The 16,280-nt window shown below is 39.6% G+C and overlaps 1 protein-coding gene across 6 annotated transcripts in view; it reads right to left on the reverse strand.

Moving 5' to 3' along the window:
• The window catches only part of LOC123997864 (growth factor receptor-bound protein 10-like), a 90,149-nt gene that overhangs the window by 57,249 nt on the left and 16,620 nt on the right, over positions 1–16,280 (reverse strand). For 3 of the 6 annotated variants that reach the window (XM_046302487.1, XM_046302486.1, XM_046302485.1), the window contains exon 2: positions 11,924–12,044. In XM_046302487.1, the coding sequence (XP_046158443.1) occupies positions 11,924–11,960 (37 nt within the window). In that variant the 5' untranslated portion in view covers positions 11,961–12,044. Of the gene's footprint in view, positions 1–399; positions 492–11,923; positions 12,045–16,280 lie in introns of those variants that run through there. The other 3 variants (XM_046302492.1, XM_046302490.1, XM_046302491.1) reach the window with 3 other exon arrangements.

Here is a 16,280-nt window from a genome sequence, read left to right on the forward strand (position 1 = left end):
CACTCACAGTGTGCCGCGGGAACAGAATGTACTGTGGTGGACTTCTGTGTTTGGCTTGCTAGGGTGCTCCCACACTCACACACACGCGCATGTCAAGACCAAGACCTCTTTTGATACGGCAGAAAGGCGGTAGCTGTTATAATGCCTCGGTGAGAGAGGTAATATGATTTGTGAAATGGTTTTGTTGTGAAATTGAAGAGGCTCGAACATTCTTTCGTAATTTTGAACACTGGTTTTCATGAGCGATCCTTGATTAGTATGATTCACAACTTGAAGGAGCCCACTTCAACAAATAAACTCTACACAAAGCTTAGTTAGGCCTGTGGCCTATTATAACAAAACCCGTAACAATAACCCTTCGAACCCAAACCGGTTTTAATACGATCTAAATCAACTCACTGAGGAAAAAGCAGCAGCAGTATAGTGGTGTCCTTCTCCAGTCTCGTCCTCCTGACTCCAAACTAATCCCAGTGCAAAGTGTCTGGACATGGTCGACACCACCAGACTAGACAGGGCTAAAAAGGTCCAGCTACCAGAGTGTGACTGATCCCACCCACCCAGCCCGACTCCCACCCCCCAAATGGCTGCAGCCAGTGACATCCTTGCTGGGAAGGGGCCAACCATATATGCCAGTCCCAGCGAGCCCCGGGTTCAGCTCCAGTGAGCCCCCCACCACAGCACCAGACGCACCACAGCCGAAGCCTCCAGGGAAATGAGCAGACCTTAAAAACATGGGTTTGTCTGGACTGTCAACAAAAAAGCCCAACGATCACACATCCTTTGACACCCCCTTGACAATTGACTGAATGTTAACCTTTTAACATTTGGGAGCCCGAAAAATAGTACTTTGTTTTTGCATAATTCTCAGCCATGTTTAGAGGGGTGGTATGCGCACACCCATGAACAAAACGGTACCTAGGTGCTGCATCCGAGAGGACAACGTAGAACAAAAAAGTAAATCTGCACGCTGGAATAACTCTCCCAAAGTTTTTAATAGGACTAGGACAATGTTTTGTTGGCTTCCACAGGATAATTCTTCTCAGCCATGCCAAGTCTTCCAACAGTATTACTACTCTATATTAAAATGGGGTTGGAAACAAGCACCTGCTCAATTCAGACACTTTGAGAAGAAGCTATTGACCTAACCAATATATGTTGGGTTTAGATCAGTAAATAAAGTACAACTACAACACTGTGATTTAGTGATGCTATCTCAAAACATGGCCACCTACATTCTACACCATAGAAATAGAATTAATAGAAGAATTCAAATTTGTCTATGATCTATTCTGCCACAAACTCAATCGTAGGCTAGGGTTAGTATGTAGAGAGGGGTCATAGTAAAGTTAGGGTCAGGTTTATAAAAAGGGACAGATATAAGGCAGATCGGGACTAAGGTTGGGGCCAAGACAAGGTCAGGGTTAAGGGTTTAGAACAGGGACAGTGGTAAGGTTGGGGAGTTTGAACAAGGTCAAGCCAAGGCCAATATTAGGTTTGTGGTGTTGAAAGGGGAGTGTCTGACAGAATAATCACAAATGGGTCCTTCATGGGGCTTTGCTAAGAAGCACTATGCTTTGGGATATGTTGATAAGTGCAGGGGTCAGACGTTTACATACACTCAATTAGTATTTGGTAGCTTTGCCTTTAAATTGTTTAACTTGGGTCAAACGTTTTGGGTAGCCTTCCACAAGTTTCCCATAATAAGTTTGGTGAATTTTGGCCCATTCCTCCTGACAGAGCTGGTGTAACTGAATCAAGTTTGTAGGCTTCCTTTTTCAGTTCTGCCCACAAACTTTCCATGGGATTGAGGTCAGGGCTTTGTGATGGCCACTCCAATACCTTGACTTTGTTGTCCTTATGCCATTTTGCCAGAACTTTGGAAGTATGCTTGGGGTCATTGTTCATTTGGAAGATCCATTTGCAACCAAGCTTTAACCTGTACATGACCATCTGACAATTTATCACTCCAGTGTTAATCTGCAAAATTGTAATTATTCGCCTACCTCATGCCTTTTGCACACAATGTATATAGACTCCCCCTTTTTTTTCTTCCTATTGTGTTATTGACTTGTTAATTGTTTACTCCATGTGTAACTCTGTGTTGTCTGCTCACACTGCTATGCTTTATCTTGGCCAGGTCGCAGTTGCAAATGAGAACTTGTTCTCAACTAGCCTACCTGGTTAAATAAAGGTGAAATAAAAATAAATAAAAAAGTGTTAACCTCCTGATTGATGTCTTGAGATGTTGCTTCAATGTATCCACAATTTTCCTGCCTCACGATGCCATCTATTTTGTGAAGTGCACCAGTCCCTCCTGCAGCAAAGCACCCACACAACATGATGCTGCCACCCCTGTGCTTCACGGCTGGGATGGTGTTCTTTGGCTTGCAAGCCTCTCACTTTTTCCCCAAACATAACGATGATCATTATGGCCAAACAATTCTATTTTTGTTTCATCAGACCAGAGCACATTTCTCCAAAAAGTGCGATCTTTGTCCCCATGTGCTGTTGCAAACCGTAGTCTGGCTTTTTTATGGCGGTTTTGGAGCCGTGGCTTCTTCCTTGAGCGGCCTTTCAGGTTATGTCGATATAGGTCTCGTTTTACTGTGGATATAGATACTTTTGTACTCGTTCCCTCAGCATCTCCACAAGGTCCTTTGCTGTTGTTCTGGGATTGATTTTCACTTTTCACACCAAAGTACGTTTATCTCTAGGAGACAGAACACATCACCTTCCTGAGAGCTATGACTGTTGCGTGGTCCCATGGTGTTTATACTTGTGTACTATTGTTTGTACAGATGAACGTGGTACCTTCAGGCGTTTGGAAATTGCTCTCAAGGATGAACCAGACTTGTGGAGGTCTACAATTATTTTTCTGAGGTCTTGGCTTATTTCTTTTGATTTTCCCATGATGTCAAGCAAAGAGGCACTGAGTTTGAAGGTAGGCATTGAAATACATCCACAGGTACACCTACAGTTGACTCAAATTAGGTAAATTAGCCTATCAGAAGCTTATAAAGCAATGACATCATTTTGGGGAATTTTCCAAGCTGTTTCAAGGCACAGTCAACTTAGTGTATGTAAACTTCTGACCCACTGGGATTATGATACAGTGATAAATACCTGAAATAATCTGTCTGTAAACAATTGTTGGAAAAATGACTTGTGTCATACACAAAGTAGATGTCTTAACCAACTTGCCAAAACTATAGTTTGTTAACAAGAAATTTGTGGAGTGGTTGAAAAACAAGTTTTAATGACTCCAACCTAAGTGTATGTAAACGTCCGACTAATTATTAAGAAGAGCAAGAGCTCTCTTTGGAGGCACACAGAGTGAGAAGATGAGAATGAGAGTAGGTGTGACCTATTATTTGTTTCCACAGTAATGGGTGGATATAGAATAGCCGTCATTCCTGTATTGCTATCGTCCAGCACGAACACACCCAGTACACCCACTACAGTATAAAACAAACACAGCCCCTTTCCACATGCAGGGCTACCTCACTAAACAAGTCGGGGCCTATTCATGTTTAGGCCTAGGTTCTACTCTGGTAGGCGTATTCATAATACTCAACACTGGTTCCTCAATAACGGATGTTGTGGTTTTGCATAGCGCGTTAATAACTTTCATGAGGCATTTCCTAAATGTTAGCTCTCTATAAAAGCAGCATAATCCTCACACTAAGGATCATTTAAATGCTACCTCACATTCCAGAAAAGGTCACATTGTTTAACTCTCCTGAATAAAAACAATAACAATACATGGTCCAATTGTCATAGAGTTACATTTCATTGCATGCTAACTTAAATACAAGTGCATGGATGTATTGTGGACTAGAGGCTAGGGTGAAATGGCCTACTCTACTGCTAGATGACATCAAACTCCAAGTCTAGTAGCCTAATTCAGTAGGATAGTTAGCCCTGCAACATCATGGTAAAGTCAAATACCAATTTAAATAGCAGATTTTATTGCTGTATGTTTATGTAGATAAGCCTACGGTTTCCTCTGGGGTTTCTCTGGTAGAGAGAGAAACACTGACCTTCTTTTACAAGTCAGGGAGGGCACATTTGTCATGTAACCCACTAGATGCCTAAAATGCATCCTGATTCAACAAACGCAGCTCAACCCAAACCTTTCCTGTCGGTCTGTGTCTTAAAAATAAAGTAAAAGAACCAGGTTTTTGAATTTCCCTATTTACTTCCAAGAAAAACCAGAACAAGAAACCTTGACTTCCAGGAACAGGAAACCACATGCTTCTGCCAGAAAAATTCCCACTTCATTCACTCTAAAAACACCTACAAAACTCAAGGCAAAAAATTTGCAAAGACTGATGTGTTTCAGGGAATAAGATCAGCTTTATTGGCTACAGCAGCGTGAAGCCAGAGCCCGTGTCCCAAATGGCACGACATTCACTACATTGTGAACTTATTTTCACCAGAGCCCTATGGGTCCTGGTCAAAAGTAGTGCACTACATGGGGGATAGGATGCCAATCGGGACACAAACAGAGTCAACATGGCCCCCGACCAGATGATAAACCTATAGCTAACACACATAATATATGTATATATATACATGTATATATATACATATATATATATATATATATAGTTCTCTCTGCAGAACTTTGACTCATGTTAAAATGTACTGCTTCACATTGCCAAATTTGCATTTAACCTCTGTCACTTCCATAGAGATTTTCCTTGTAATCGTATTCTAGTGTGTTCAATTCTTTGAATCGTTTTTATTTTATTTATTTTATTTCACCTTTATTTAACCAGGTAGGCAAGTTGAGAACTAGTTCTCATATACAATTGCGACCTGGCCAAGATAAAGCAAAGCAGTTCGACACATACAACGACACAGAGTTACACATGGAGTAAAACAAACATATAGTCAATAATACAGTATAAACAAGTCTATATACGATGTGAGCAAATGAGGTGAGATAAGGGAGGTAAAGGCAAAAAAAGGCCATGGTGGCAAAGTAAATACAATATAGCAAGTAAAACACTGGAATGGTAGATTTGCTATGGAAGCATGTGCAAAGTAGAAATAAAAATAATGGGGTGCAAAGGAGCTAAATAAATTAATTAAATACAGTAGGGAAAGAGGTAGTTGTTTGGGCTAAATTATAGGTGGGTTTAAAGTTGCAATATGTCACTTTTTGAGCGGCCCGAACAAATTCACGTAGAAATGTGAGTTATAGATATATCATTCTCAATGAAAGCAAATCTAAGAAGGGGCAGATCTGTTCTATGTGCACTATTTCTATGCATCCCCTGCTTAAGCTTAGTTTTTTGTGTTTTCCTTTAGTTTTGTACACCAGCTTCAAACAGCTAAAAATATAATATTTTTGGTTATGGAAAATATATTTCACAGCAGTTTAGATGGTACAATGATTCTCTACACTATACTTGCTTGTTTTGCCACAAACTGAAATTAGGCGAATTATTACCATTTTGGTAACACTTTACTTGACACCCAGTGTCAAAACACGTTATGACAAGGTCATTACAACTGACATAACCTGTCATAATATGGTCATAACACTGTCATGACCAACATATTTAAACCTGTTGTGATATATATTGAGTTATTTTATGGCTGGTTATGACACCTACATAAGAGTCTGGAAACCCACATTTATTCAAATGTGTTTTTTCCATTTCAATAAGTTCCCTTTCTTTTGAAGGTTTGCTTCTTAAATCCTTTGTTGTTGTAATGAATTCTTTACAGTCGTGCTTTTTTCAACATATTTTAAATAACATGCAGCATTACGGCCATCCTGGGTCACTTTACTTGGACTAGAAAATACACTTTATGACACTGTCAAGAAACATTATGACCATTAAGTGTAACTTTACTTGGGGGGGAAAAAAATGTTTATGACACTGTCAAGAAGAATTATGAGCATCATAATGTCAGATAATGTCATACAGGGTTAGGGTTTTGTCCTGCTCCTGAAACCTGCTTCTGCGTTCATCCCAGTCAACAGCAACAGAGCATTGGGTTAGGTGCATGTGTGCACAATTACAATTAAATAAATATATATATATAAAACATATTGTTGACATGTAGGTTATGATGTAATAGAATGTTTGCCTTGTGTGGTAGGTTTTTACACACTTTTGTAGGCATCATAACCAGCCATAAAATAACACAATATGTGTCACAACAGGTCTAATTATGTGTCACGACAGTGTTATGACCATATTATAAAAGTTATGACAAGTTATGTCAGCTGTTATGACATGGTTATGACCGTGTCATAACGTGTTATGATGCTGGGTGTCAAGTAAAGTGTTACCCTGCATAGTGCATCTTTAAATGTCACTTATTTCATTCAGAGTTTATACCTTCATGGAATCCTATTTACATTTTACAGTCAGTATAAACTGAAACCGTAAACCATCTTGACAAATGGAAATTACTTTAGCAAGTAGGCCAACCTCTGTTTCCAAGGAATATGCCTAGTCTATTCAGTTAACTAAAACATTCAACTAACCACAATACTATTTAACACAGACTCTTGAGCTCAATACTAAGTCCACAGCTGTGTAGCAGCCATAGTCCGATGGTTCATTATTACATATTTACGAACCTCATTGCATTGGCTGTTTTCGAGTTGTGGACATACAGTTGAAGTCAGAAGTTTACATACACGTAGGTTGGAGTCATTAAAACTAGTCTATCAACCACTCCACAAATTTCTTGTAAACAAACTATAGTTTTGGCAAGTCGGTTAGGACATCCACTTTGTGATTGGCACAAGTACATTTTTCCAAAAATTGTTTACAGACAGATTATTTCACGTATAATTCACTGCATCACAATTCCAGTGGGTCAGAAGTTTACATACACTAAATTGACTGTGCCTTTAAACAGCTTGGAAAATTCCAGAAAATGATGTTACGGCTTTATAAGCTTCTGATATACTAATTGACATCATTTATGTCAATTCAAGGTGTACCTGTGCATGTATTTCAAGGACTACCTTCCAACTCAGTGCCTCTTTGCTTGCCATCATGGGAAAATCAAAAGAAATCAGCCAAGACCTCAGAAAAAAAATTGTAGACCTCCATAAGTCTGCTTCATCCTTGGGAGCAATTTCCAAATGCCTGAAGGCACCACATTCATCTGTACAAACAATAGTACGCAAGTATAAACTCCATGGGACCACGCAGGAAGGACATCCACTTTGTGAGATGAACGTACTTTGATGTGAAAAGTGCAAATCAATCACAGAACAACAGCAAAGGACCTTGTGAAGATGCGGTTGGTTCAGGTACAAAAGTCTCCATAGTAAAACAAGTCCTATATCGATATAACCTGAAAGGCCGCTCAGCAAGGAAGAAGCCACTGCTCCAAAACTGCCATAAAAAAGCCAAACTACGGTTTGCAACAGCACATTGGAGAAATGTGCTCTGGTCTGATGAAACAAAAATATAACTGTTTGGCCATAATGACCATCGTTATGTTTGGAGGAAAAAGGGGGATGCTTGCAAGCCAAAGAACACCATCCTAACCGTGAAGCACGGGGTGGCAGCATCATTTTGTGGGGTTGCTTTGCTGCAGAAGGGACTGGTGCACTTCACAAAATAGATGGCATCATGAGGAAGGAAAATTATGTGGATATATTGAAGCAACATCTCAAGACATCAGTCAGGAAATTAAAGTTTGGTCGCAAATGGGTCTTCCAAATGGACAATGACCCCAAGCATACATCCAAAGTTGTGGAAAAATAGCTTAACGACAACAAAGTCAAGGTATTGGAGTGGCCATCACAAAGCCCTGACCTCAATCCTATGGAAAATTTGTGGGCAGACCTGAAAAAGCGTGTGCGAGCATGGAAGCCTACAAACCTGACTCAGTTACACCAGCTCTGTCAGGAGGAATGGGCCAAAATTTACCCAGCTCATTGTGGGAAGCTTGTGGAAGGCTACCCAAAACGTTTGACTCAAGTTAAACAATTTAAAGGCAATGCTACTAAATACTAATTGAGTGTATGTAAACTTCTGACCCACTGGGAATGTGATGAAAGAAATAAAAGCTGAAATAAATCATTCTCTCTACTATTATTCTGACATTTCACATTCTTAAAATAAAGTAGTGATCCTAACTGACTTAAGACAGGGAATCTTGACTAGGATTAAATGTCAGGAATTGTGAAAAACTGAGTTTAAATGTATTTTGCTGAGGTGTATGTAAACTTTCAACATCAACTGTATTGATTCAATGTTTATGTATTCCCATTGGTTGGTTGAATTTACATATCGATAGGTGCCATACCATTGGTTATGCTTTCAGATAGGGGGAGATCACAAACATAAATTCTTCCCAGTCTGATATTGACATGCAATTGGTAGGTCAGTCCTGAAATACATACTGTATTCTATTTTCCTATTTACAATGGGTACAAGTTCACTAAGTACATGTCTTGATGTATAAATGTGTACGGTGCCTGTTTGATATTGGGGGCATCCTGGGATGTGCTTTTGCATGTATTTGCTGGAAGAGCACGTTAGCTAGCTTGCTCTAATTGTAATGTTTGCATAGGTTATTTCCATGCTAACAGACGAATCAGGACTCTACAGCCATCTAATGTGGTTCCTTGTGTCTATCGTCAGAATAAACACCAATCAACTGGGATCGCTGGCTGGAAAGTCTTTCCTTTAAAAAGCTTCCCCAGTGAAAAATGTCTGGCACCGCCAGTGAACTTTCACATAACTGTCTCACTGGCTTTGTATGCCTGCCGCTGGTGGCAAAACCCAGTTACCCCTCTGGGGATCAATAAAGTTAATTCGGCAGACACTGTGACCCAAAGACCTATTAGAAGCAAACCAAGAGTGAGAACGCAATCCACGTGTCCATTAACTATTAAAGATCATAACCCTATACGGTGACCTACATCAATGGGCAAAAGTCACGGCTGGCTAGTTAGCACGCGCTAATAGCATTTCAAACTTCACTCACTCTGAGCCTTGGGGCTGTTGTTTCCCTTGCTCTGCATAGGTAATGCTTCAATGTGGTGGCTGTTGTCGTTGTGTTGCTGGTTCGAGCCCAGGGAGGAGCGAGGAGAGGGACGAAAGCTATACTGTTACACTGGCAATACTAAAGTGCCTATAAGAACATCCAATAGTCAAAGGTTAACGAAATACAAATGGTACAGAGGGAAATAGTCCTAGAATAACTACAACCTAAACCTTCTTACCTGGGAATATTGAAGACTCCCAGTTCCCCTGCTCAGTTAAAAGGAACCACCAGCGTTCATATGTTCTCATGTTCTGAGCAAGGAACTGAAACGTTAGCTTTCTTACATGGCACATATTGCAGTTTTACGTTCTTCTCCAACACTACGTTTTTGCATTATTTAAACCAAATTGAACATGTTTCATTATCTACTTTTTGGCTAAATTTATTTTATTGATGTATTATATTAAGTTAAAATAAGTGTTAATTCAGTGTTGTTGTAATCGTCATTATTAAAAATACAATGTTTTTATTTATTTATTATTATTATTTTATTTTTTAATCGGCTGATTAATCAGTATCGGCATTGAAAAATCATCATCGGTCGACCTCTAGTAGTCACTGCTACTTTATTTCTAAGAATCTTTAGGGGTGTTATTTGTTAAACAAAATCTAGTTATTTGAGCAATCGTATTAGTATAAAATAATATAATTTCCCCATACAATATAGTTCAGTATTTTAATTATTTATTTTATACAGTCATTGTTGCTCATCTTTGTCAAGGGTGTCAATCATTTCAGACCACACCGTATGTACTGCACTATTATATACTGTACCATCTTTGATGACAGAAGTCTATCGATCCATCACTGACTGACCCAACATGATCCGACCCTCCAGATCTACCAAACAAAGAAAAACCAGACTTCTGTTCATTAGGGCACGCAACGTAAAATGCTTGAAAACTTTTAGCAACCGAAAATGAAACGTTTGTGTCCAGACCCTCCCTGTTTCAGACCGTTTTCTTCCATTTGGTGACTAATGAACACGACTCAGAAGATACAGTTCTCCTTCACTGGCATCACACTAGCATCCCAGACCATAAGCAGAAACTCATAACAGGACTAAACACCTGACCTTTCACACACAGTGTTTAATTGAAAGTAGAGCTGGGGTGATAAACCGGAAAATATCGATCACATTGCTGATATCGTTCATTACTATAAGTAGCCTATACTAGAGAAATGTGACGTTTGAAATTAAATACGTTTCCTAATATGGGTGATTTTTAAAATGTGACAAATTCCATCAAACTAATAGTAGTAGTTTAAAGTATCATAATTGTTATTTTTTATAAACGTATAGTTCTATTTATCGTTATTGCATCAATTCATGCAATTTATTGCGATATGGATTTTGGTCCATATCCCCCAGCTCTAAATGAAAGTACAAAAAAAGAGGGACATTTCCATCCATATAAAATCCAGTTCAGTAGTCCTACTCAATACAGTAATTAAGTTGATAAGCTTTCCTTGGAGTGCTGTGGCAAACCTCCAGTCAGTTCACCCAGCTCTCTTTCGCTCCCTCTCCAACACCGCCTTGGAGCTGAGCCCAGAATCCCATAACATTTACTAGTTATATAACCCCAGGATAAAGAGGCAGTTTCTGCCCATTATTTACCAATTAAAAAACTGACAGTGTGAATGAGCCCGTCGAGGAAGAGATCAGATGCATAGGATATCTACTAGGAACTGTTAAGCTAGTTGAGATACTTTGTGTTTAGCTGCATGACTAAACGAGTGTGTCTGATACTAGAAAAGTGGACATAGTCTATTCATATTCTATTCTTTAGCCTTAACCACAATGAAAGCCCAAGGGAGAGGGTGGGTGGTGGATGACAAGCTAAAATCCCCACAGCACAGGCTTCCTAAATAGCCCTTTAGGGCTGGATGGGTTGAACTCTCCTCTACAGGGCGGGTGACCAGGCTGATTGATAGTCTATTTCCCACTGGACTGGGGTTGAAGTGCTGCACGTGGAAACAGACAATGTAAAAAACAATCCGGTTAATCCATTGATTGAGACCACTGCTGACGGTCTTACGTCGGGTCCAGATTCCCCATGCTGGGCCAGGCACCATGTGAATCACCATCAATGTATTCAGCCCAAAGGAATGTGCGTCCATGCCACTGCCATTCATTGGCTCTTCTGTTTTCATTCATGCTCTGCCACTAAATCTATTGGCCATGACAGGTACATTCACAGCAAGGTTTTTTTGTTACGGCCCAGCTGAGAGAGTGGGGCTCTGGTTTTTACTTCTCTCTCCCGCCTTCCCTCAGCTCTGGCTCTGGGGTGAGGGAGGGCTTATAGCAGGGGAACTGGGAGTGTTTAAACAGTCTTTTCCTAACCACTCCATGTATAGTTTTATATACAGTTCCATATGTTAGATGCATATAGAGTGTTTTATTATTTTTACGTTTATGACTTGTGTAAGTAAATACGAGTTCCAAATCCCAAATGGTGCTGCTTCAGCAAACACTAGAATATTACCACAGCTAATAATGAGCTTATAAAACATGGCAGGCCTGGGTTCAAATAGTTTTTGAAATCGTTTTAACACTAGCTGTGCTTGCTTGAACTTGCCTTGTGAAAAAATACCAATGGAATACTCACAAAAATGAAAACCCTGCCCAACTGGCACTGCAGCCAAGCTCAAGTAAATGCTCAAAGTTACTGAAAGAAAACAAATCATATTTGAAGCTAGGTCTGTTAGATGGTGTGGTTAAACGATGGTCTAAGCCAATAGTTTCAACAGAAAACATCACAGTAGTAAATGATAGTAATTGTAACATTCGTAATTGCTATTCCAAATTAATTGATATCTCTGACACATAAAAATTCTAGAAATATAGATGGTACAAAACATCTAGTAAAAGACATGTATTAATTACCTGATAATTTGGATGGTGTAGAAAATAATCTGGACATCCGGCTACAGCCATGCTATGGAGCTATTTATCAATCTCTGTTCTTTGGGTTTTCCCATTCACTTTTGATAGATGATGCAAGAACCTGTAAAAGAAAACAGAAGAGATTAATGCTTCATTAAACTAGATATGCAAAAATGTAGCTAATGGGTCCACAATAAAACAGTTTCTGATGATCTTTTACAATTTTTACTGTATCAAGGATAGCATACACAAGACGTTTTGGGTTAACATCTTTCTTCAGTGTGTAGCTTCATGACGGACGTGAATTAAACTAAAAATGCTTCAGAAGGAAAAGGAAGTCTCAAACAGTGGAGAGAATGGCCGATTAATTGGGTCCGATTTCAAGTTTTCATAACAACCGGAAATTGGGTATTTTTGGGTGCCGATTTTTTTAATGTATTTTTTTAAATACCTTTATTTAACTAGGCAAGTCAGTTAAGAAAACATTCTTATTTTCAATGACGGCCTAGGAACGGTGGGTTAACTGCCTCGTTTAGGGGCAGAACGACAGATTTTCACCTTGTCAGCTCGGGGGATCTAATCTTGCAACCTTACAGTTAACTAGTCCAACGCAATAACAACCAGCCTCTCTCTCGTTGCACTCCATAAAGGAGACTGCCTGTTACGCAAATGCAGTAAACTAGGGTAAGTTGCTAGCTAGCATTAAACATATCTTCTAAAAAATAATCAATCATAATCGCTAGTTAACTACACATGGTTGATGATATGACTAGATATTATCTAGCGTGTCCTGCATTGCGTATAATCTGACTGAGCATACAAGCATACAAGTATCCGACTGAGCGATGGTAGGCAGAAGCAGGCGTGTAAACATTCATTCAAACAGCACTTTCGTGCGTTTTGCCAGCAGCTCTTCGTTGTGCATCAAGCATTGCGCCATTTATGACTTCAAGCCTATCAACTCCCGAGAGGAGGCCGGTGTAACCGAAGTGAAATGGCTAGCTAGTTAGCGCACGCCAATAAAGTTTCAAACGTCACTCGCTCTGAGCCTTGCAGTGGTTGTTTCCCTTGCTCTGCATAGGTAACACTGCTTAGAGGGTGGCTGTTGTCGTTGTGTTCCTGGTTCGAGCCCAGGGAGCTATACTGTTACACTGGCAATACTAAAGTGCCTATAAGTCCAATAAGAACATCCAATAGTCAAAGGTTAATGAAATACAAATGGTATAGTGGGAAATAGTCCTATAATTCCTATAATAACTACAACCTAAAACTTCTTACCTGAAATATTGAAGCCTCATGTTAAAAGGAACCACCAGCTTTCATGTGTTCTCATGTTCTGAGCAAGGAACGGAAACGTTAGCTTTCTTACATAGCACATATTGCACTTTTATTTTCTTCTCCAACACTTTGTTTTTGCATTATTGAAACCAAATTGAACATGTTTTATTATTTACTTGAGGCTAAATTGATTTTATTGATGTATTATATTAAGTTAAAATAAGTGTTAATTCAGTATTGTTGTAATTGTCATTATTACAACAACAAAAAATATAATGTCCGATTAATTGTATCGGCTTTTTTGGTCCTCCAATAATCGGTATCAGTATTGGCGTTGAAAAATCATACTCGGTCGACCTCTAATGGAAACCCACATAGTTCTTTCTACAGGTCAGTAAACACTAGCATAAACAGTAAACAGCTTCTAGCAGCAAACAACTCAGGTCTCAGTTAAAGGCTATGTTATGATTGTTCAAAAGTTCAAAGTTGAAACTACTGTACTCATGTGGTGTGTGGATAGAAATTAAACCTACAGCGAACTTCCTCACTCAAAAAAGCTTTTATGTTGCTTTTCTAATCTAATGGGGCGGCAGGGTAGCCTAGTGGTTAGAGCGTTGGACTAGTAACTGAAAGGTTGCAAGTTCAAATCCCCGAGCTGACAAGGTACAAATCTGCCGTTCTGCCCCTGAACAGGCAGTTAACCCACTGTTCCTAGGCCATCATTGAAAATAAGAATTTGTTCTTAACTGACTTGCCTAGTAAAATAAAAATAAAACATTCTCAAGAGGATTTTTGACTACAATTGGCCACCTTTATCACCTGGCCAGGTTGGTGGTGTTGATCATTCCAATCCAGATGAAAACAGATACAAAAGGTAAAAGTTGGTGCAAATCAGATCATGTAGTATGTTGTCGCAACCACCTTCTGAGAATCCCGGTCAGTCTGAAGGTGGTTGCGACAACATACTACATACTACATGATCTGATTTGCACCAACTTTTACCTTTTGTATCTGTTTTCATCTGGGTTGGAATGATCACATTTAAAACTTATAAGAAACAGAAATAGCGACTGACACAATGATGCTGTTATTCCAAGCCCTTCAGCCAATACTTTGCTGGTGCTTCCTGTGAGTGTTGACATGTAGCTAAAGCCTCGTCCAATACCTGGGTCAAGACAGGAGAAAGTTCAACAACAAGTTGGACCTTTGGTCTATTTGAACATCTTAAAGTCCGTATCCTATTAACCTCTTGATAGCCTACATCTACAAATACTTGTAAACATTTCCCCTGAAAAACAGGCCCTATACATGACAGTTATCTGCAGGCTTAGGCCTAGCACAGTTTCTCACTGAATGAAGCTGAATGCCTTTTTTGGGAGTTCCCCCCCCCAACTCAAACCACAATTACCTTAGAATACTTTTTCATACATGTACAGTTAGACCAGAACCATAGATTTTTGCAAGTTTGGACATATACACTGGTTGGAAAATACATTAGGAACACCTTCCTAATATTGAGTTGAACAACCCTAAGAACAGCCTCATCAATTCGTTGGGGGGTATGGACAACGTATTGAAAGCGTTCCACAGTGATGCCCGTGTTAACTCCATTGCTTCCCACAGTTGTGTCAAGTTGGCTAGATGACCTTTAGATGGTGGGCCATTCTTGATAAACACAGAATACTGTTCAGCGCGAAAAACCCAGTAGAACCGCAGTTCTTGACACATAAAAATGTGATTGAGAAAAAGAAGAGAAAAAAGCTCACATTTTCAAACAGTACATTTATATTTTCCTATGGGGCTATACACTTGCGTGAGTTTTTTTCCCCCTCGCCTGAGTAGCCTCATTTCACTGTCAAAATAAAATTCAACCATCTAGTGTTTAGCAAAATGACAACACAACGTCAAATACAGGTAGTCTAGTCAAATAATTAACATCCAATCACATTAATCGTTACTCTCTTGCGGGAAACCTTCACTCTTCCTCAGTCATTTAGAAACGAAACATGACAATTTGAAAAATAAGCCACGGGAGTTTTTTGAGCGAGAATATGGAACGATCGATGTTCGAGTAGTAAGACATGTATAAACGCAACAGATACCATTAATAAAAAGGGGCTAGAAGCGTCTTATATGGTGAGTTACCGAGTGGCAAGGACAGACAAGCTTAAATGTAATTCTTCCTGCTGCCGCGGATATGGAGGCGACAATGCTGGGGGGAAAGGCCCCCAAAAAATATACAGACAATGCCTTCATCAAACAACATGGTTTCACGACGCATCAGTGACATGGCAGGACATGTTTTGAAACAATTACTGCTTCGCATACAAACCAGTGAATTATATGCGTTTACAGACGTGGCGGGCCTGGCACAGCTCCTGGTATATGTCCGTTAGTTTTATGGCGGATTAATTAAAACCTCTTGAAACTCTGGGGGCAGAAACTGCAAAGATATTGTCTGTGAGTGCCACAGAACTAATGCTACAGGCGAAACCAAGATGAAATTTCATACAGGAAGTGCGCCAGATTTTGAATGCGCTGTGTTCCAATGTCTCCTTATATGGCTGTGAATGCGCCAGGAATGAGCCTACACTTTCTGTCATTTCCCCAAGGTGTCTGCAGCATCGTGACGTATTTGTAGGTATATCATTGGAAGATTGACCATAAGAGACTACATTTACCAGGTGTCCGCTTGGTGTCCTCCATCAAAATTATTGCGTAATCTCCAGCTGCATGCATTTGGTTCAGAGGAGAAACCAAACTGCCAGGAATGATTTATCATCGAATAGATATGTGAAAAACACCTTGAGGATTGATTCTAAACAACGTTTGCCATGTTTCTGTCGATATTATGGAGATAATTTGGAAAAAAGTGTGGCGTAATGACTGAATTTTCAGGGTTTTTTCTTAGCCAAACGTGATGAACAAAACGGAGCGATTTCTGATACACAAATAATCTTTTTGGAAAAACTGAACATTTGCTATCTAACTGAGAGTCTCCTCATTGAAAACATCCGAAGTTCTTCAAAGGTAAATGATTTTATTTTAATGCTTTTCTTGTTTTTGTGAAAATGTTGCC

This window comes from Oncorhynchus gorbuscha, linkage group LG15 (assembly GCF_021184085.1).
Source record: "Oncorhynchus gorbuscha isolate QuinsamMale2020 ecotype Even-year linkage group LG15, OgorEven_v1.0, whole genome shotgun sequence".
Taxonomy (NCBI): Eukaryota; Metazoa; Chordata; class Actinopteri; order Salmoniformes; family Salmonidae; genus Oncorhynchus; species Oncorhynchus gorbuscha.